This window comes from Embiotoca jacksoni, unplaced genomic scaffold (genome assembly GCF_022577435.1).
Source record: "Embiotoca jacksoni isolate LCO1_2020_lvr unplaced genomic scaffold, fEmbJac1.0.p SCAF_10, whole genome shotgun sequence".
Taxonomy (NCBI): Eukaryota; Metazoa; Chordata; class Actinopteri; family Embiotocidae; genus Embiotoca; species Embiotoca jacksoni.
Genome location: NW_027185230.1, coordinates 5,615,731 through 5,638,854, shown reverse-complemented (window position 1 = coordinate 5,638,854; position 23,124 = coordinate 5,615,731). Strand labels below are relative to the sequence as shown.

At 39.8% G+C, this 23,124-nt stretch overlaps 1 protein-coding gene across 1 annotated transcript in view; it reads right to left on the bottom strand.

Annotated features, from left to right (window-relative positions):
• Positions 1-614: 614 nt before the first annotated feature.
• The window catches only part of grin3a (glutamate receptor, ionotropic, N-methyl-D-aspartate 3A), a 45,203-nt gene continuing 22,693 nt past the window's right edge, over positions 615-23,124 (bottom strand). The window contains exons 3-10 of the mRNA XM_069162500.1: positions 21,043-21,712; positions 19,977-20,360; positions 19,240-19,385; positions 14,191-14,306; positions 13,210-13,361; positions 9,567-9,728; positions 9,179-9,249; positions 615-2,716 (exon numbers count right to left, since the gene is read on the bottom strand). Coding sequence (XP_069018601.1) covers positions 2,140-2,716; positions 9,179-9,249; positions 9,567-9,728; positions 13,210-13,361; positions 14,191-14,306; positions 19,240-19,385; positions 19,977-20,360; positions 21,043-21,712 — 2,278 coding nt within the window. The 3' untranslated portion in view covers positions 615-2,139. The remainder of the gene's footprint in view (positions 2,717-9,178; positions 9,250-9,566; positions 9,729-13,209; positions 13,362-14,190; positions 14,307-19,239; positions 19,386-19,976; positions 20,361-21,042; positions 21,713-23,124) is intronic.

Below are 23,124 nucleotides of genomic sequence, written 5' to 3'. Positions count from 1 at the left end.
CATTTCAGCTGTGACAGCCTGCGCTTACCCTGCAGACACACTGGCTAAATAGATAGGACTGTTTGTGTGTGTGTGTGTGTGTGTGTGTGTGTGTGTGTGTGTGTGTGTGTGTGTGTGTGTGTGTGTGCGGCAGTATTTGACCATGCCATGTGTTCATAAAATGTCATCGTTGGCTGTTCTGCCTCCCTGTCCAAACTGCTGTCCCCTAGCAATATGAGTGAAGAATAGTGCCACAACCAAATGTCGCTTCAAGGTATGGAGCAAAGCTCTGAGTGGCTTGGTATAGCTGCAGGGTGTTTTATAATGGAATATATTAATATGGGTGGAAATAAGTAACTGCAGGTGAATTGCAATGGCCAACTCAGTAAAAAAACAATCCAGCAAATAAATCCGGAACTCATCTTTGTCTCACTTACAAGAGCTGCTGAAAGGAAATCATTGAGTCTTCATTTCATTGACTTGGTAGAAAATTAATTCTGTTGCTAGTAACAAATGATACTAAGGTGGTTAGAAAAATCAGTTTGAGAGAAGTTGCTGTGTAACTTAACAGTGCCAATTTTAAGGAGGCATAATAATGAAAAACTGAACTGACGCTCAAAGACTCTTCGCATGACCATTCTACTCTCTAATTTGTACGAAACAATCACTTCCAGTCCTGTAAATTAGAATATTTTTTGGGAGATTGGAGTAAAAACTCGTTCAACTAAATTAGGTGCAAAGAAGAGAGGTACAGTTTTAATAACAGAACATGTCCAAATCCCAACAGAAAAGATGCAAGAAAACAGGTCTCAGCACAGAGAAACTGTTTTGGTGTGTTCAGTTGTGAAGGTTCATCACAATAAATAACATGTCAAAGTTAGACCGGCGGTCTGTGTTCTTGTTTCCATTTACCATTTAACAGTGGGCTTGTGTTGCATTACAATATTACAAGAACATCAAAGACTGGGCACAAAGTTTCTATTTTGGGTCCTTGACTGAAAAAAAAAACAAAAAAAAAAACAATCCTCTGGGTTTTATTACCATTTTTGTGTATTACTTCATCAGCTTGCCTTTGGTTGTGAGCCCACTGAATAACTTAAGACCATAACGCAAACTCTGACAAGTTAAATGATGACTTTCTTTAACAAACCAGGAGTACATCAGTGAAGTGCGGGACAACATCATACAGTGATTCCTAACAAAGTTTGCGTCGTGTCCTATAACCCACCAAAAGATGCTCACCAGGTGTTCTTTATGACTTTAAAGGTGTCTTGCGAAAGCTTTATATCTTTTTTCGTTCGTTACTTCCAACCACAGCCCCATCAACCAACCTTCAAAAGGATTATCAGAAAGAAAGAAAATGCCCGAAGCCGAATTATAAGCACTACCAAAGGCCAGAAGGATTAGGTCATTAGTGGTAATAACAACCTATCACCAGCAGTGTTTTTTATTTTTTATTTTTTCTATTGTACGTCTGAAAGATACAAGGCTTCAGCAAGACACAAGGACATACTAAAGACTTAACTGGCTGGGTTCAACCTCAGGTCATTTTACACTTCCGATGAGTCTCAACAGACTCAGGTGAATTAGTCCATTAAGCTTAAATACCAAAGAGTCATCATATCTATGATCAAAGCTTATCATTATGGCAGGCAAATCTGTACCCTGGAAGAGATAAGGCTTAGAGGGAAGGTATGAGAGGGACAAAAGGAAGTGATAAGCAGAAAAAGGAATGTAAAAGAGTAAAAAATATGGAGGGATCAGAAAAGGATGAAAAGGAGGTACATGGCAAGAGGAAGGTTGAGAAGAGGAAGGGGTTGCACAGCTCTTCAGTGACACAAATGTAGTGTGGGTCTCCAAACAGATTTGGTTAAAGATCCCTGGTTCGCCCTTGTCCAGCGCCTCACATCCAATCAAATCTCACGTTGCAATTAGTCAGAAAATGTCCTACTTGGAGTTACAGAGCAGAATCTGATCCCTGGAGAACATTTTAGTCCAGTGTTCAGCAGAGCTCCTGAGCCAAAAGGAGGATCCCGCTACCGGTAATCAGTGAGAACCCCGGAACTCAGGCGGGGATCCTTTTCCACGACCCAGACGAGGTTTTGGAAACAAGTCTTGTGTCTAACCAGGTTTCTCTGGACAAAACAGAGGAGACAAGCTTCAGAACTCTGGGAGCGTGTTTGTGTGTTGGTTAGTCTGCTGGTGGGACTGGGAGTACTGAGCAAACTGGTTAGATTGGTGTGTAGAGGACTGACTGGGTGCAGTCTGGTTTGCTTGCTGGTTTTCTGATTGGTACTGTTCTAGCTCTCTCTTCCTCCTCATGGCTGATTGCAGCTGCTGCTTGATCACAAGGATGTGACCCTCCAGTTCGGACAGTTCCTGAACCAGCGGGTTCCGGCCAACGGCCAGGCCCGGTCCGCAGTCGCCCACTCCCAGACCCCGGCACTGTGATATGCTATGCCCGGAGCCCCCCTGCCCTGCTCCCAGTCCTTGGCCTAATGCCCGTCCCAACTGGTCAGAGCGACCGTTAGAGTTGGTGACCGTGGGCAGTTGTTTCTCCAGCAGAGGGAGAGAATGGGAATGAGGGAGGGGAGAAGGCGGCGGAGGAGGTGGAAGGTCCATGGACAATGGACGTTCCAGGTCATTTTGCATATCTTGCGGAAGAACCCTTCGTCTGTTGCAGTGGGAGGACTCTGCAGGGTTCCACGATGCTGACTGGTTGTTTCCCTCATTGCACCTGAAGATAAGACAGACAGGGAGAAAATGTGAGGTATTCTAAATGCCAAGGTAGAATGATTTTCTATCATCTGACTGCATCTTTCCAGCCTGAATCCGACATCAAACCAGTGGCTCAGATGCTATCTCTGTCCCTGAACAGTGAGCAGACACACAAAATTATGTTAATGCTAAACTATGAGTTGCTGCAGCACGTGTATGAAAAATTATACTGGATGTTCAACAAGATAAAGTGATGAACAATTTCCCTGGATAAGTTCTGGACATTATTACTGAGAGGATAATGTCATGATTACCAGCGTGAATGCTTGCAGAGAAAACTGTTCTCCTGAAATATAAATACAAGAAAATGTTGTGTTACTATCTCCTCAGTTATTGCTATTATTGTTCTGTTATTTATTGTGTAATAAAACTGGAAGAACCCTGGTTGTCCCATTGCAAAAGAATGGACTAATTCAATAATTAAGATTTCTTCATGTGAGCACATTGTGGAAAATATTAATATCAAGGGGAAAAACAATAAAGACAAGAGCTCAATTTTGGTCACATTGTAAACTTAACCAAAAACATTAATTAAAGATTTGAAAGTTTTCATGTCCATGGTTTTGTTTTATTATGTTATGTAAATAGATGGTCATCTGCTGTTTTGAATTATTAAGGGGAAAAAAATAACCAGAGCTTTTTTCATTTTGATTTTGATGAATAGATATTCCACTGCAGATATTCAACAGAAAAAAAGTAGACCTTGACTGTCGGAGCCCACTGTAGAAATCACATTTATGTCTAATTAATTTCCTTTGACACCAGCAATGATCTCAACAAACTCTCCCATCCAACCTGGGGGTCTACCTTCATGGTTAAGGTAATGAGTACCGGCATTAGTAATGCAGGTTGGAGGTGTAAGGTGTGCATTTGACACAACACCACTGATGTCATATTCATTTCTGGCTTGAACATGCGCCACATGTCAAATCCTTTCTCGTTCCCTCCCTTTCCTTTTTCTCTGTGATGCTTCTCTCAGGAGTGATGGAGGAGCACAGCTATCCTCAATAAGTGTCCATTTTACAGCACTTTGTCCTTCCTTCTTTTCCTCTCATTTATCCTTCATAATCATGTTTCACGTTACGCGCCAGCACCCCAAAACGCAGAGGGAAAATATGAATTCGCAACTATTTTACCGGAGCTTTGAAGCTACACAACCTTAGAAAAACACTCAGTCATGGTTCTCCTTGGTGACATTTCAATTTCTTTTATTGTACAGACCATGAAAAAGCCCAAAGCTTCTTCCTATGTTTTTTTTTTTTTTTTTTTTTTTTTTTTTTTTAAATTTCTTTACACAGTGTCAGTACGCAAAGAAAGTGGCATCTGCAATACAGGAAGTTATATGAGGCTGGTGTCATCCTGGGTTTTGGTAGAAAATACCAGTGAGTGTCCTGACTTGTTTGCCCCACCAAACCATGGAAATGTTTTGCCAGAGGCAGATGTAGCCCTTGTCCAGATAATTGAATCGATTTAGCTATTGTTGCAATGTTTAATTTGTTTAATCCACAATTAGCTCAATTTTTATTTGTTTTTGCAGTTGTGTTGCATGAGGTGTGTTGGTGGAGTAAGGACAATATTCTGAGTTTCTACCCAGAAGAACAAACAATGTAAAGTATACATTTTACAAATTCTTTCCTGAATGGTTCAAATTCTCAGAAACTGATTTAAAAACTAATTGTAGATACAAACTTTATGCATCATTTGAGATCACTCTGCTCTTTTTCACTGAAAGTGAAAAAAAAAATAATACTCAAAGTATGTAAAACACAATAATATATTGTACTCCCTATCAACTCCAATATTTCCTGTAACAATTTACAGGATAAGTCTAACTTGTCAGAGACTTATAAAAGAACTAAATTAGTTTTCTACTAGACCAGATCTACAAGCTGAAAAATAACCACGGTTTCAATAAAGCAGCAGAGATGAGGGTTTTCCAGCATATGAATTGAAGCCTAACTGAAGAGCTCTCTAAATCAAAGGTATTTTCACTGGTGATAAAAAAAAAGAAGAAAAAAAAAAGTGACAAGTAGAATCTAATGAGATGCTCCTGACATCAAAAGAGGCATTAAGCCAGAAGATGACACATCTGGATATAAGAACATAAAAAGAGTTTCATCTTAAAATGATAGGTACACCTCTTGACGAGAAGACACCTGTGCTTACATCATGACAGCACTGAAAGAGAGAATATTTTGAAATGTGGTTATCGCATCTCTTAAGCTTTTAGTCTAAAGATAATCACCCAGTTTCAGCATCTTCATAAGTATTACTTATAAGGGCTCAGCCTCACGTGTCAGTGTCACGCTTTGCCTCGCCTATAAGCATGTAAACGACACACATGTATGATCGGAGTTGAAGAAGGAGGTTATGTGACAGAGGTCATGTGACCAAATACAAAGAGTGATAAATTCAAATAGGCAAGAGGTTGGATGGATGAAACAAACAAGGCTTTCTCACTCCGATCTTCCCCAAACTCTTGCCTACTTGCATTTCTCCCTCTTTGTACTTTGTCACATTATCTCCTTCTTCAACCCTGATCATACATGCTTGTACTTTTCACACCTCGGCAAGACAAAGTCCTTTTTTAATTCATTTTGAAATCACTGTGTAGCTGCACCTGAAAAGTGATGCAAATAAAGGTTAATCTACTCCACAACCTCTAAACTAAAAAGCCCTGTTCCTCTATTGTTATATAATCCAATCTCGAAGCACATTTTCTTGATTTATGAATTAGCACGATTGAGACGGTGTTCTCAACATTAAACTGGAAAATATACAAACGGTAACTTGTTTTTTTTACCTGATAGAGATTACTATAGTGCAAGGAGCAACATAAAATAATAATTTTTCTTCAGAGGAACTAAGTCTTGCCTCACTCTGACAATTACAGCTCTCAGACTCTTCCATATAATTTTCAGAGATCTGGTCCCTTCTTCTTCCAGTTTGCAGCGTCGTCTAATCCCTCTCTTTAAAATATTCCAAATCCTTTATTCACATTTAAATAAATATAGTTTTCCTTAATATACAGTGGTTGTTCTTGAAACCTTCTGCAGATCCAGAGTTGCTCGACACATTAAATACCAAAATCCAAAAAACTTCCAATAACTGCCATTACTTTTCTCTCTCATGTCAACCAGTGCAGCTTATGAATAAAGGACTCCTCCATCTCGATTCACATCTACATGCAGCAGCCCTCTGAGCAACATAAATGGAATTAACAATATTTCACCAATAACGGCTATTTCCCAACCCATCTGTCAGTACAGATGTTGCTATCAGCAGTCACAACAAGACATAGACACAGCATGTAGCACAGCGGGTGGAGAGGCTGTCCTTCAACAAGCTGGGTAACAAGTGCTCTCATGCTTAAGCGCCCTTGAGTAAGACGTTGCGCTCTGCCGGCTCAGGAGTGCACTTCTGTACAATTTTGAGTGCCCTCTTGACCAACTTGTAGCAGGTGAAATCTCACTGACGCAGTATTAGACGTTAATATTAGACATTAATAGTTTTAGATCAAGATGCACTTCCTAATTCCACATGATGTTTTATAATATTTCAAATTATGATGATACTTCTGTCAAAAATATGCTGATAGTGTACTGTGCACAACTTTACATGAAAATATGTTCATTTTACTCCTTCAAATTACACAACAGAACTGAAATTGGAGAGCACAACCCCTGCCCCATTATTTAGACCCTGTAGAGAGAAAATATTGTATAGAATACAAATTAAACAGAGGTTAAAGTGACAAAAAAACAAGTATATAACAGTAAAACGTCATTCAAAATTAAACTTGCAATGCTTAACAGTGAATAATGCTGACTTATATAAGTGTGCCACTGAAATAAAAGCCATTATAACAGGCTTTTAGTAATTATTACAGTAGGAACAAAGATTGTTCTCCTATCTACTGCAATTTCTCCATCAAATAGAGCATGGCAGCTAAATTGTAATTGATGATATTGATCAACTAGAAGTGACAGATAATCACATTTTAGCCGAGATGTCTGTCTTTTCCAGAGCTTCACGACCTTAACAGTGCGCTTGGTACTAAATCAAACGATCTTAATTGGCCATCCCAGAGTGTTGCAGGGTATTACAGACACTGCTCCTAATTCTCTCGGACAGACACTTCTCTGATGACTTTGGGTTTTTCTACAGCCTTGTTAATACAGTTAGGAGATGAAATACGTTGTGGTTCGATCCTAAGTGGTGGTCGTAGCCAATTTAATTTTCACCCATATGCTCCGTTTGGTCACACAATGCTTTCAGTACCGTGCAATACAGACCTTTAGTAAATGTACTGTAGTGGTAGGATTAATTTGGGCACTTTTTGGCATATTTTCTTGCAACGGAAACAAAGCTGGAGGCACTTACAGGATAAAATCTGGTATATAAAGGGTGAGAAGGTTTCCCACTTTATGTGGGACTTATTGACTGTATATAAAACTGGATGTAGCTTCCTGGTCTGAAAAGTGAGGGAGACGCGGAAGTGTCAAAGTGCAATACCACCAATGGCCACTAGAGGTCGGCTCCAAAAAGGCTCTAGTTCCAAAGACTCCCATTCAACTTCTCTCATGAAAATACAAAGTCAGTAATTTTTTCATTAAGTTCTTATGGGGTCGTTAGCTAAAGTCACTCCTTCATTTCAGTTTTCTGGCAGTTCATCTGAAAATAATGTTATCATTAACTAGAAAATAGGCCTCTAAAATCTGGCTCTAGTTTTTAAAGTCAACACCACACAAAAGACTCTTTTCTAAAATCTGGACAGGCAGCTACAAGAAAGGCATCCCCACCTAAGCCCAAAAGATGATTTCCAGATAGATAAAGACTACATTGTGTATCACTCCCAAATATTACAGGTCAACAGACTGGTAGTAAACTAGTACCACAGAAGACCATTTACTATGAAACTTCAGCTTCCTTTTATTCTTTATGTATTTACCAAGTGTGGGAGTTCGGAGAATTCCGTTTAAATAAAATATATTTGTTTCGTCCTTCAAATACTAATGCAAGTGTTCAATTTAAAAAAAAAAGTTGGATAGTCATCGACGTTCTAGATTACCACTCAGCACTGGTACGTGTCAAACATTGTCACACACAAACGTTGTCTTTGCCACACATTTGGTTTGTTGGAATCTGTAGATGGGAAGATCATTCTATTTCAGCTCAGTGCTTTCTGACATACAAGGTTTCTGCAGCACACCGACAATAAATCTAATAATTTTGGACTCTTCGACAGCGCGCAGGCACGATGCAGAAGAGCATGATTGAATGAGTGTAATTATCCAAGAGTGGGCAATCTATCCTCATTACCACAGGCATCCCTCACATGGCATCGGCTCCATAATTATTACATGTATTTAATCCCCACTTTGAGTGCGCCACCTGAGTGTCCCTGCAGTGTGCGGGTGCTGAGCAGGGCTCGATGTGAAACAGAGTGCAGCAGAATTTTTCATTCAGACTGCCATAAAATGGAACTTATTAGCTCAGCGAATGCTTGAGGTTTGTTTTGATCTCTCCTCAGAAGCAAGGAGGACAAAAAAAAGAAGCATGCCGACATGAGCAGCGGCTAATGTGAACAGAGGCGGGCTTCACTATGACACTCACAATAGTGGTGTCAGAATGACTGTGAAGGTTTATGTAACTAATCAGGACAAAGGGCACCATTGCAACTTTTTGAAAAGACACTGAAATTGCCCCAAAAGAAGCTCTAATGATTTACTGAATCTCCGTCTCTCACCCACGGTTCCCAACAATACTCTGTGACGTCAGCGTGAGATTATTTTCTCAATTTCCCTCACTGATAATTGGCTTCTGACAAACTGACTGTTCTATTTAGTTTCTGATTAAAAATGGGTCCCTTAACTGCCACATGGATGTTAATTGATGTCACTTATCGTCAACTTGATAATTTGGCCAATAGGCCGTTCAAATTTTGAAAATTGGCTTCATGATGGAACATTTTTAATGTGAATAAACGTTACAAACATATGGGCTTGTATGTGATCCATAGAGATGCTCCAGAGACATCTCTCTGGAAATCTTTGCATGTGTGTTTAAAGAAAATAAGTTGAAGGGTGCACTGGTTTAAAACCACTCTGCGATGAGGAACAACACACACAGAGCATTAAATACAGTCAACATCACTTATATTTTATAGCTGTATAAAGTGAGGGACAAACCTGCTTCTGATGTTTGCTTACATGACAAACGTGTTAATTAGCCTAAGAAAACAAAGACGTAATAAATGAGTCAGAAAACATCTGGGCTCAGTGCACATTCAGTTCCGTCCCTCAGGGACAGGGATTTCCTCAGATATTCTTCAGTTATGATGGAGATATAGTTTTCTACTAGATTTATGTGACTGAACTGAAAATGTACTGAGCTCAGCCTCTAAAGACAAGAACAGTACCTCTTTTCAGGTTTGGTAACAGTCGGTAGTTTGTCATCAGTGAAGACGGAGTTGAGGGCTCGGTGTAATCTCTGGAAAACAAGCAACATTAGCTGTAACCTGTTAGAAAAACTTATCTCGCTCTCTCTCTTTTTTTTTTTTTTTTTTTTTTTTTTTTTTTTTAATGATCATTATTTTCTTTTAAGCATTTCAAGTGCCAGAAAGTTTGTATGTTTAGCATGAGCAGCAAAACTTGCTGTTACTTGCAATTTAATATTTCTAAATTATGACTACTTTTAGATTACTTCCTCTGGTGAATGTTTTGTAGTCAGTTCGTGTTTAGAAGTGTGGTTCAAAGTGTGGTTCACTGTGTAAATGTGATGTTTTTGTGTGTTTCTTCGGTTGGCACCTGGCTTGTGTGCTGCCAGTATTTGAAGCGTGGCTCTTTAACCCTTGGGATCACCAGCTTGTACACAATGTGTTCTGCTACGGTGGTCAGTAGAGATAAGGCCACGCCCACACACAGCATCACGAACAGACCAGAGAAATGCTTTATACCCATCTGCAGCGTCTGCAGAGAGAGAGAGAGAGAGAGAGAGAAAGAGTTGAAAGACAGACAGAATAAAGAGGAAGATACAAAAAATAAGAAATGTTGGTGAAAAAAGTCACATAACAAGCCAAAGAAAACTAGTTTACATTTGAGACAATGTTTATCTAAAAATCGCCATGCTCTGTGTATATGATAAAATACATATGCATTATTTTTGCTTATTAATGCTATACCTGCATCAATCAGCGCAACCTTTTTTTTTTTTTTAAGTCATTATTTGCCATGACATAAGTAAATCAAATGATGTCTTTGCCTCAGTCAATAGTTTCTATACGGTCTCTGTTATAGTGAGTTTGGATGACCTCCCAGGAATCATCGACTTTAATTGTTTTGCAAAATAAAATCAGCTTTCAGTCAAAAACTGCATTGAAGTACATATTAAAATTAGACATTCTTTAAACCTGACTTCATAAAATCACTGCAGCTGTAAAAGTTTCAAAATTATCACTTCGATTTTCTATTGAATTACACAACAGTGGAACAATAGTAATAGTGTTCAAACTGAACGATTAACATCATCACAGTTTCACTAAAGTCAAACCTGTATTGTTTATGTCCACGACTGAATTCAGCAGAGCCACTCAAAGAAAAGTGGCTTTTTAGAGAATTGGAAATCTGGAATTTGATCAATTTCTCTCAGTTATCCATGATGTCTTTTTTTCTCTCGGGACAAAATAATACAGTTTAAACTTTAAATCACTGACAGATTCACTGACAGACTTCTCTGGCTCTCCTGAAATATAGGAAAAGCCCTTGCATACGTCTCACTCAGGGTTATCACACTTCCCTCCCTCACATCTTCATTTCCTGTCACTATGTTCACAATGTGTTACTCGAAAAAGTCTCCCATATTGTATCACGAGTCTGGAAGTGTCGCCATCGACAAGTGTGAAATCACATTTACTAACTGACCACTTGTTGCAGTGTATTCTCATAATCTATTTACTGCTGAGTATAGAAGAGTTTGTGCTAAAGTAGCAGTTGCAAAGATTGCATTATAAAGTCATGTTGGAAAAGAATACATGATGGATTAAATTCGTCATTGTAGTATTGTGACTTGACAAGCTTGCTGTAATGAAATTTTGCAAAGTGGGAGCCGCTGATTCCTAGAAAAGTTCAGCAACACTAGCAGGAGAATACATTTTAAAGTTTGTGGGAATTCACTGGGACAGGAAAAAATAGAATTTCAGTGGTATTATCCTTTAAAAGTCAAGCTCACTGAAGAAACATGACGTTAATCTAATCTAATACTCCAGCTCCGGCTCCTGTGCATAAAAAGCAGAGTTACGTTTCTGCGCATCAGCCCGCCCCAAGAGTTTCACTCGGTTCTAAAAAGACACTGTGTGCTGCCAATTTTTGGCAAGACACTTCCTGTCTTACACCACTACTAGTAACCCTATAGAACAATCGCTTTTAATATTGTTGTTATATTTCACAATTTGACTGCATAACTTTGCAGCAAAAATCCATGAAGATATTCAATAAAGCACATCACACTCATAATCTTCATCCCTTTTATCACAATATATTTCTTAGTAATGTTAAGTTTGGCCCTATTAATGTTGGGTAATTGAATAACATGTAATTTATTGGTGTTGATTTTATTACTTCAAATGAGATCAACTTCTTTGGGGGTGACAGAAAGGTGGCTGAATGCCAGAGAGTTTGGCTGCCCCACTGAAGCCAATCCATCAGATATTTCATCTTTTCAGAATCCCCAGGCTTGCGGCTGCTGGTGGTGGTGTAGCACTCGTTCATCGGAATAAAAGATTGCTTAAAAAAATAAAAAAAAAATATGCTGAGCAGGCCTAAACTGGGCCAGCCTTCTCTGTGATTCATATTGCTTATATCACATGAATTTCCTGCTGATGTTGTCCAGTTCGCATTGTCACAGCAGTGAACGTATGTATATATGCAGGTAAACAACAGGAAGTTTAAACACCAATTTAGGCTTATTTAATTTATGATATACACTCCAACTTTATCTACAATGTGAGAGCCAGATGTGTGCATATCATCATCTTACTGTGAGGTCACCTGACTAATATAGTTGTATGTGAATTTGGTGAAACGCAGCTGAAGCACAACATTGGTCGAGTAGCTTTCTCTGGCGGGCCGACTGAGGCATGATGCTGCAAAATGAAATGTACCTGCGGAACTATTTAAATGTCTGCAGCTGTAGATAGCATCTATAACACATCTAGCTGCTACGCACTGGGACAATTCTACGCTTGTATCTGTGGCACTGCAATGTGCCACTTCTGCTGCTGATATGAGGCTCATAAGACAGTAATTTATATTTATGATCAAGTATTAGTGAGGTGATGCTGCCATCCAAAAGGCACACACCAGCAGTGCTTATTAATTAGACATTATCACGAGCATCGCAGATTATATTGCGTGCCGCACAGCAGTACAAAAAAATAAATAATAAAAACAGCAAAGTGCAACTGCACAAAGAAGATGGAACAGAGTGTGCTGGCTGCAGTGAGCTAGGAGCCACTTTTGGGGGTTTCCAAAGTCACAGTTGGGTGGAGAGATGGCAAAGCTGCTAAACAAGCTAAGTGCTTAGTAATAGCATAACAGAATGGACCACTGGGCCCGGGCTACTTAGGACTGAAGTTATGGGGACAATGCTTGTTTAGCACCTCCAGGGTCAGAGGCCAGGGAATGAATCACTTTACATGGAGGTTGTGGAGTGCAGGGAAAGCATTTTGAGACTACAGCCAGAAAAATGGTGGGACAAGAAGCCAAATCTTCGTTGTTCAGAGACTTCGCTTGCAGAAAAATTACTTTCTTTTCCAATGTTTTTCACATGTTGCAACATGTAATAAAATGGGGGAAAGTGTGTGGAAAAGTGTTCCACTTGTTGTGATATGTAGTAGCACGTAGAGCACATGTGGAAAACATGTTATCATATGTAATCATGCAACAAAGATTCAGAAATTTGATAAATGATATCAATACAAAAAAGCTGTGTAAAGACAGGATATACACCATCACAGGAAAACAGGGGACTGTCAGGGAAAGACAGAACCTTGACAAAGACATATTGAAGCTAGTGATTGGTTAGCATGCCTGAAATTTCTGACCATTATTTTGATTTATAGCATTTTTATCCTTTTTATGGACTTGATTTGTATTTCATATTTGTTTAATTTTCTTTTGTTGTAGTTTGGTGATTTTCAAAAGTAATCCCATGGATTTCACATGGGAATCTGAGCTTCACACATTATTCACACCATGAAAATGTTCCAAAATCACATTTCTCACAAGTAAAACATGTGCTCTAAATGTTTTTTCACAAGTTTTACATGTGAAAAAAACATGTATATATGGTCATGTGTGTTTTTGCACGTGAAATTCATGTCGTTATTTTGAAAAGTAATTGGTTAAAGAAAAATAATCCACACTTACCATACCTAAATCACGATGTTCTTACCTCAGTCATAGCAAAACTGCGCTTCCCGCAGGGAACAACCTTGTACCATTTGTCATGCAGTGTGTCCATGAAGCCATCTGACTTGTACTGACTAACAAGCTCTGAGATGTTGGATGTGAGTGGAGAGTTCTGAGGAAGGCCAATGCCATAGCCTGCCAGTGGACACACACACACACACACACACACACACACACACACACACACACACACACACACACACACACACACACACACACACACACACACACACACACACACACACAATAGAGACACCTTAGCGATTTTTCTTCTGACAGAACAACCAAAGTAGAAAACAAAACACTTTTTTCACCTCACCTTCACACTGCCATTCGATTCTCTCCCTGGATTATTGCAGAAACATGGGAGTCTTGGCAATTTTGCCATTTCCTTTTATCAAACACTTTTTCTAGAACAAAACACGTACTTCACAATACCAATGCATCTCTGAATGCCTTACCCTGCAAGGAAAGTGTGACAAATTCAGCAATGGCCAATTACAGAAGTACCTTGCCTTGGAAGGAAGTACACTGATTGATTTGTATTGTATCCTGAAGGCTTAAGGGTGCATTAAGTAATTAACAACAGCACTGGAATCTGGGACTATAGGCTGCCTGTAATGGAAGCAACCGCCACGGGAACATTTTCACAGTGGGAGGAAGAGGCTGGCTAAATGGACCAGAGATTAACAGGAGACAGTGGAGAATGTAAGCTTTTGAAAGCCAAAAGATTACCTGCAGTGCAAATGTTGAATGATTGATATTGTTACATTTAGGGCAAAACAAATGGCAAAAAGGCCTCTTAAAATCACATCATAATTAAAACCCATAACACATGCAGTACATAAATACTTTTGTGATGCCAGAGTAGTTATAATCAATAACCTAACTGATTATTCAATCAACATTCAGAATAATTTTGGGTCCTAAATAAGGAAGTAATTAATCACATGCCACATGTTACCTTCTATTGCGAAGGGTTTTCCGACTGTTAGCGTTTTGCAGTCTGCATCTATGGAGACCTCGTAGTCCAGCAGAGCTTTGTCCATGATGAATGCATCCAGTTTCTGCGGGTCGGCCCTGTAAACATGAAGTAAGAGGATTTACTATAAGTGCAGAGCAGCCGTAGCAAGAAGTCACACTTTTTGCCTCATGAGCTTCAGACAACAAGAAACTTTTGCTCCACCGTAAAGGAACTGTAGTGATTATAAGATTGTGTTGTGTGTTCAGCTGAAGTGCAATAAACTCATCTCTGCTGCTCTTCATAGTTTGTATCCAATACAGCATGCTGTCCTAATTAAACATTTCTGTGCTGAGAAATTTTTCAAGCAGTCCTCAGGCCAAACAGCAACAAACAAACACTGTATCACATAGTTCTGCAAAAGTATGGCATTTTATATTGTGTGCATGATGTTCCATCATATAAACAATGTAATGCTGGGTGAGAGCTTTGGTCTGAACGATGCCTTTAAGTTTTATGAAAAAAAAAAATCAGTGTGGCATTTGAGATGCTTTTGATGGATGACTCAATGGACGCTCAGATAAACAGACTGGTACTAATCCATAGTCACTCCCCCAGAGTCATCGTGGTGACCAACAACAAATCTTCTTCATCGTCACTTTTTCAAGCAACCTTCTAAACTTGGCATGAAAAATTAACCTTCACCGCCCCATGAGACAGTCGCTTAAATGAACCTTCGTTTGCCATCTCACTGGTCTGTTACTCCGAGGCTTGTATTCGGTCCCCACGTCACTCCTCTGACCTTCCACGGTGAGTAGAAAGAATGAGAAAAGTCTGTTTGGAAGGTCTTGGTTGGAAACTTTTTATGATTGCACTTGACTTTGCGGGTATTAGATGAATAGACAGAAACATGGGTTTCCTTTTGGGTAATTCTTTACTTGGAAGGGTGTATATCCGACTGACATGACTCCTGTCATGTGAATAAGTGAGTCTTTATGAATGTTTACGACTGGTAACATTAGCTGTTGCTCGGTTGGTTATATCACTTTTAATGCAAAGTTGTTTGGTATGTATCTATCCACTATGTCAAGACAGTGTCATGAATAATTTCTACAGTGGTACAACTTATGGTTAGTGTTACATGTTCATCACAAGTCATGTTGTCTTGGTTAATGTCAGGTTGTCATTACAAAGACATCCCAAACTTTGCCATAACATTTATGTAAGTGGAAGAATGACACTTAATGACAACAGTTTTGAACATTCACAAAGACTCTTTCTTGTTCATGACAGGTGTTGTGTCATGTTTATAATGAGGTCATGCCAGCCATACGCTGTGTTCCAAATGACATATTTCCCAGAGGACACCAACAAATAGTGCTCTTACATGTTAGTAGGACTCTTACTTGTGTAGTGCAGGAATTTTGACAGAGTAGTGTTGTTTCAAACAGCACACTGCCGTTCTGCACTGACCGGATGTAACCTCAGCATGTGAACACATCACATGCCCAAATATCTGCAGCTTTAATTATTTTACCCAGAAATTAACATGTTTTCATGCCCTCTGTTTAACACACTCAATAAACACACTGATTCTTCTGTCCAGCAGCAGGAGTGAAAAAGAAACACTTTTGGGTGGAGTTCAGGAACAGCGTCAGCTTTCTCAAATGCCTTCATTTTAAAATTCTTTACGTCAGTGGTCCGGCCATTTCACAAGATAGTGACCGTTTAGGGTGAGAACTGTCCAGAGTTTCACACTTCTATTTTGGACCGCTTTGAGTGCGTCCTCTGGGTACTCGTAGTGAACTACATGTTTTTGTACTTGACAGTGTGAACACACTCATGCATTCAAAATGGTGAATGTCAGTACACAAGAAGGCCATTTGGAATGCAGCAATTTTCACATCCCTTCAAGTAAACTGTTTCCAAGCTTTGCTTCAATGAGAGTCAAAACAACAAGATGAAACAAGAGATAAGGCACCAACACATACTGTAGACATTATACTACTAAGATAACAATAAGAAGTGGAATAATACAACTTTAAACAATTGTTGAAAAGCATACAGGAGTCAATTGTTTGTGCTTGTTTTTTTTTTGTGGTTTTTTTACAGAGCCTTTCTGAAGGGAAGCGAACCATAACCAAAATGAGAAGTACAGCAAATGATTCAACGTTGTTCTCACCTTTTGCCTCGCCTGAGCCTCATATTTCTGAGGCTGGCCTTGTCTGTATATTTCCAATACTTTCAATGGCCACAAGCCAGTAAAAGATTACAGCCCATACATTTTTTTTGGCCAATTTATTCATAATCCTCCCAAGTCTGTTGTAGAGGTGCGATATTAAGTCTCAGCACCACTCTCAGTGAAGCTTTTACAAATCCACTCTAAAACGCCTTTACTGACAGCCAGGGCCTACTGGGAAACAGATGCTACAAAGACTTTTTCAACATATACTCTGTGTTTTTGCTTGTTATCAAGGGCAGTCTTTGAAAGCCTGCGCTACGTTCTACCCACAAACTGGCTGTTCAATGTTACAGGTTGAATGAGACTGCAGCTTATGTCCTTGGTCTTCCCACCACAGGATGCATTTAATGACCAAACCACTATCTCGTTATCAACGAACTAAGTTTCAAGATGATTAAAACATGATTCATCCTTTTTCTACATAAAAACAGAACAGGAGTTTGTATCCGGATGGCATGAATGGAAAACATAACTAGCGAATGGACATTTCTGCCATGTTGCTATATTTATTGCAAGACAATGTAAAAATAAATGCAGCAGTTTCAGTGCTGTTGAGCCTCAGAGTTTCTTTAGGGAAAGGTCTTCTTATTTTGAAGTAAGAAGCATTGTTAAAATTTCTCTATAATAAATTGTTTTGTCTATAATATAAGAGTAACATTTTCAATATTGCCTCTTTAATAAGAAAGTCTATTTAATACAAGGCAGCTGTCTGAAGGATGATAGTGCTCCAGTCAGGGAACTTTCTCCAAATGCCCTAATTATATAGCTGACAGGCTGCAGTCAGTAGTTGCTGTTGGTTTCAGTTGCTCTGGTGGGACATGTTGATTAAGCTGAAACATTATGGTAAAGGCAGCGCTGATAAAAAAAAAACCAAAACACTTACTATAATGGGTCCATAGTGTGCAGTGATGAAAACCCAGACAACTGTAAATGGGCCTCTAATTTACTGTACATTTCCATAAGCCAGTGAATGTGATAGTGACCAAAATGTATATAAAGGTTTAAAAAAAAAAAAAAAAAAAAAAGCTCATTGCATAAATAAGAGGCTACCATCAGGGTATATGCTGGGTCTTTAGCTGTTCTGTTAAAGTACTGTTCAACATGAACCCATTGTTAATCTGGAAGTCACGAGGGGGTCCATCAGAGAACACAGGAAAAGGGTGCTAAAATGTTGTAAGATAAGATGAAGGAAAATTATGCTGTGGACTAATAATGTCACTTACAACCTGCTTGAGTCTATATGTTTAGCCTCTCTCTCCAAAGTTCAGCTTTGCTCTTCTGCTTACACACAAATGTTCCCACAAAATTAGTCATACAAGTCTGACACACACATATGTAAGTGAATGAAACAGACTTGAGGTTGTTTTATTTTTTTTTGAGCTGGTGATGATGGGTTTTTTTTCCTTAAGCAACCTATTAATCACCCGTTCAGCAGGTCTTTGACAAATAGCTCATACTGTCTCACTTCGGGACAGATTGTGTTGTAAGCATGTATGTGGAGCACCATCACCAGGCTGAGTAAACCCAGACCAGGACAAAACATTATATGTTCCCCTTATTATCATAAGATTAGCAGTACTTAACAACAAACAATCAACAATAAAAAAAAGATTTCATAATGTTCATATTCATCAACCAATAATACATTGACCACTTATATACAGTATGGAGAAATTGTATACTGTTTATCTAACCCATTTCTATGCAGATGACTCAGTCTTGTATGCATTTGGGTCCTTAAAAATTATCTCTGCTTCTAAAATTCTTAAGATATCTCAGTATAATTTCAAAATTGATGTGATATAATAGCCATGATACAAACAAAAATCCCAAAAGTCTTTAAAGAAAAATGAAAATCTTAACACAAAATGTCTTTGTCCATTTTGTTCCATTTCAGTGAAACAACTCTTTAACCCTTGCTTTCTTTAACCTATGCAATGACCCCAATTTATACCTGCTCCTTTAATGTTTTTGATTGTTCTGTGAAAAATTCCCCAACCAAATAAATTCCAGTTTTGTTACAGATCATTCCTGAATGTTGAGTTTATCTCTACATGGTTGTGCTTTATCAGTTCAGTATATAGCTGTGTTTTACTTGGACTATATAAAGGTCCAACATAGAACATATTGTAAGATTATATAACTGATTGGATAACCAACTAGACCCTGGTGCAGCAAAGTCTAACACAGAGGGTTGTACTGCAGCGCACTTGTATACTGTCTTGTTGCCAAATTGTAATTTTCTAAAGATGACATTTTTTCCTTCAAACCTCTAATCAGCATTTTACCAGCTCAGTTGAAAGAAAATTCTTGTTTCATCCATTCAGATGGTGTCCAACGCCGCCTGGGCTCGCATTCCAGCTGCCTTTTTCTCACTATATTATGCTATGCTCCATGGGGATGCCAGTTGAATGTTGAAGCAGCTTAGGATGACAGCAGTGGCAGGGTAAAGAGGAGGGTGAGATCTGAATGCGAACAGGCAGTCTGGTGGTGGTGGGGAATGACAGCAGCAGGGGTGCAATTTTTTTCTCCTTTTTTTCCCGCAAAAAAAAAATAGTTTTATTTTAGACAAGCATGCACATTCGTTTTTATCAACGATGACACAGTTTCTTTTTTTCATTTTTTTTTTTTTCATTCGTGGAACCAAAATGAAGTTGATTTTCTGGTATGTTGACAGCAAGAGATAACTAGCTGGGTGGATATTCGGAAAAGATGACAGCAGAGTCCGGATCAGTGAAGACTCGCATGTCTATAAGAGTTTCAATAGCACGCTCCACTATATGTGACCTGTACGTATCCGTTTGTCTTACTTGAGTTGATGTATGCCATCTGGTGTTGCCGGGACATTGTATCTTCTCATGTACTCGTGCATCTCAGGGAAACTCTTCTTGAGGTAGTCCTCTGCGCTGCTTTCTTTCACTGTAGCGAATCGGAATCCCTGAGAGGGATGGTGTAACTGCAGGAAAGGAGAAATAAATGTTACCTTAAGAATGCCTTTAAAAAATATTCACATTGATATTTTCCATTTCAGTTTATTGTTTCAAATTTTTTTCTGGGTCTTTGTATAAATTAGTTTCTTTCCTTTTTTTTCCTCAATTCTCCATCTTCATTTCAAACATTTTCTTCTTGTCATTCAATGAATTGGTGAGTTGGCCAAAATAATTAATTACCTCATCTCATGACCCTTACAAAGGTGGTTCAATCAATGTACTTTAGATTTAATAGTTAAAGTTTAAAAGATAATGAAACAGTAGTGTAGCAGAAATACAAACTTAGTACATCTCAAAATCCTATTTAAAAAAAAAAAGAAGGAAAGTCATCCCAATCCCAGGAATTAAAATGTTGTTATTGTAATCTGCATTGAAGAATAGAAATAACGGATATGGAGGGAACATGTATGCAGTCTCTTGATTAAGTTAAAGGCCCTGAAAACATATTGTAATTCTCTGTCACTCTGAGTATTTGTGATTTAATGAGCAAGTTTTCAGAACTGAACTTCAAGTTACGAAGTTATAAATTTGTGTTGAAACGTTCTGTCATGTTTTACCTTTGGATCATGAATCCCTGACAGTTGTTCATAGGTCTTCTCCCCAACCATGACAGCAGCCAGGTTGGCAGTGTAGGTGGACAGACAGAAGAGACAGAAGATGGCCCAAAGGTTCATCAGCAGACGACCGGTCCAGCACTTTGGTGGCTTGATGGCCACCGTCCTTCCAAAGAGAATGGCGTAGCACACGTTGAGCGCCGAGGAGAACGAGAACACTCGGTCGCGGTTGCGTCCACGTGGCGTCATGCCGAACGGGCTGTGCCACTCGTACAGGGTGAGGAAGACGGCAGTGACATGGAGGGAGACAAAGATGCCGAGCCACATGGACCAGTGGAGAGGCCACATGAAGGCACCGATGGGTGCAGCAGTGTCGCGGGTTCGAACCTGGGCGGGAGGGAACACAGGGATTGGAAAAAAAAACATTTAATTGTTAAAACAAAAGTAAGAAGCTGGTGTCATTTGCAAAGGTTATAGTTTTTATGATTTTACAAGTCAGGGAAGCAGGATGGTTCGGGAAGAAATAAATTGAGAGCAGGCAAGATGGGAAGGGGAGGAATTTTTCAATCCTCCAAAAAAACACTACTAAAACGAATGCAAATCCACTGGAAAGGTGCTGTTTGTAAGGAAGATACTCTCAGAGAAAATGGGGAAAAAAAAACATGGATGATAGAAAAGGCATCTCTTAAGAGATGTAACGTCATACCTCTGTGGTACAATGCTAAGTAGAAAAGCTCAGAGAGTGACTACCTGCATCATTATGCCTGTCAACCGGTGAGACTAGCTATAATAATTGCAATAATAAGTTCACCTGACAAAGCTGGACACTCACAAGTGCAGCCCCATGTGGGGAATTGCATTAGAATCCAATAAGGTAGAGCTCGCAGTAATAAAACTCAGTCATACTGATACTGACCACCAGCATACCAAGTAGAGAGCTGAGGTGAGGTCAATGACACACAGTAGAGAGAGATGGGCCAAAGAGTAACAGAAATGAGGTATAAGAAGTGGAGGGAAAAAAAATGTAATGAGGATAAAAAGAAGTCAGAAAGAGAAGCACAGGACTGACCAGAATCCCCAGGCTGGTGGAGAAGAAAGGCGAGGTGAAGTCAATGACTTGGCTTCGGGCTGAGTTAATGCTAAAAGATGTCACTGCCAGGTGGGCAGAGCCACTGAGGAGATCCCCCACCAGTCCCGTCCAGCGACCATTCTTGAATCCCCCATACTTCCCATCGCCAACGATATACAGGTCAAAAGTAAAGCCCATGTCCTCTGCCAGCTTCTCCAGCAGGTCAATGCAGTAACCATAACAACATTTCTTCAAGTCAGTGGGAACAGATCCGTTGTGTCCTCCGATGTTCTGGAAAAATCCTTTCAAAACTGAGGATTCATTGGTGAGCGGATCGAGGCACAGCTGGCCGGCGGGACACAACCCATCGCCATCCACCTCTCGGGTAAAGACAAACGGGTGCTCAACCAGCGTCACCACTCGCATGTGCAAGCGTGTGGGGCGGCGCCAGTCACCTCCACCTCCGGAGGCTGGATGGCTTGGCCAGGCCCCCTGGTCCATTAGAACTTTCCCCCTGCGCCAGCGTCCCAGGCGGGTCCAGGTTGGCTGGCCCAGGGGGTCCAGCTGGAGGGACCAGATGTAGTGATGGGCCTCCGAGATGACATTCTGGCTGTGGCCGTCTCTGGATATAAAACCGCTCTTGCCCTCAAAGGACGTGTTGGCGAGAAATCTGAGGGGAATGAGGGGGGAAAGAGAGAAAACAAAGACGTGTCAGGAGAAAAAAGGGATGTACAACACAGATTGGGAGTGCACGAAAAATAATTCAAATGTACAATCAAATTTTACTTCAAGATGAACGGCTGTTTTAAAAAGTTTTCTGCTGGCTTGCTTTTTTTGTTGTTGTTGTTCACTATCACCGAATATCCAGACTTCGTACTAGCTGGAATTTACAGGCTTAAATGTACGATTATGTTCTACTCTTGGTTAGTTTATACAAAAATCCCACTTTAATGGTGTAAAACCAGCAACAGAGAAGCATATTATCTCAGTGGCCTCAGTGGCTGTCTACAGTGTGTTTATATGTATGTATGTATGTGTGTGTGTGTGTGTGTGTGTGTGTGTGTGTGTGTGTGTGTGTGTGTGTGTGTGTGTGTGTGTGTGTGTAAGTGACAGCATAAGACAGACTGCGGTCCAGTGATCACGCCATCTCTCTCACTGAGCCATGCTACTGGCTGTCTGAGAGTGTCAGATAGCAGAGGAGACGCACACACTCACACCAACACACACCCGGAAAAGACACACACACACTTTTCCACGGGAATGAATATGTTTGTAAGACCAAACGCAGGCGTCCATTCTACACAGGTAGATGCACGCCTCTGCAATATGCCTTCCGGTGGTAATGATGTAACTGATGTGACCTTTTCCTAAAATATCTCTGTCGTATCACCTTGCTCACCGGAAAATTTCCCTTCCCACCACCTTGTCGACTTCCCTACATCTTTAACAGGTTTTAAGCCAGCCTGACAGCTCAACTGGTACATCTGAAGGTCAGTGTCTTCACTGCAGCTTGTAGTTGTTAAGCTACCTGGTGAGTGTATCTTTTCCCTGATTGCACATAATGGAAGTGACACGTTCCTGCACTTTCCTGACACTGCAGAGTGTTTCATGTTAAAAGTGAAGTGTCACACGTTAGTAAAAGGTCACATGTTGCAGCAGTTCATGTGGTTAGTCAAGATATTGGTCATATTTTAGCGGATTTAATTGTTGAGATCTGAATTTACAAGCAGCCAGATGAATACTGACAGGGTGTGAGAGCAGAGTAGAGTTTTATGAGAGAAGCAAACTTTTTCAGCATAAATGGATACAAATGTCCAAGTTGAACAGATAGATTTTATGAGCAGCCCAGTATTTAACCCTTACAGAAAAAAACATGAATTTCACGTGCAAAAACTCATGAGCGCACGTGACCACACATACACCTGATTGTGCACATAGGAAACATCTGGTTTTAGGTTCATGTAGATTCCCATGTTACTTTTCCACATATTTCTTCCATGTTATCATTTGTTTCAACATGTGGCAAACATGTGTCACACATGTCCCATGTACCATGTGAAAAACTTGGGAAACTGGTGTTTT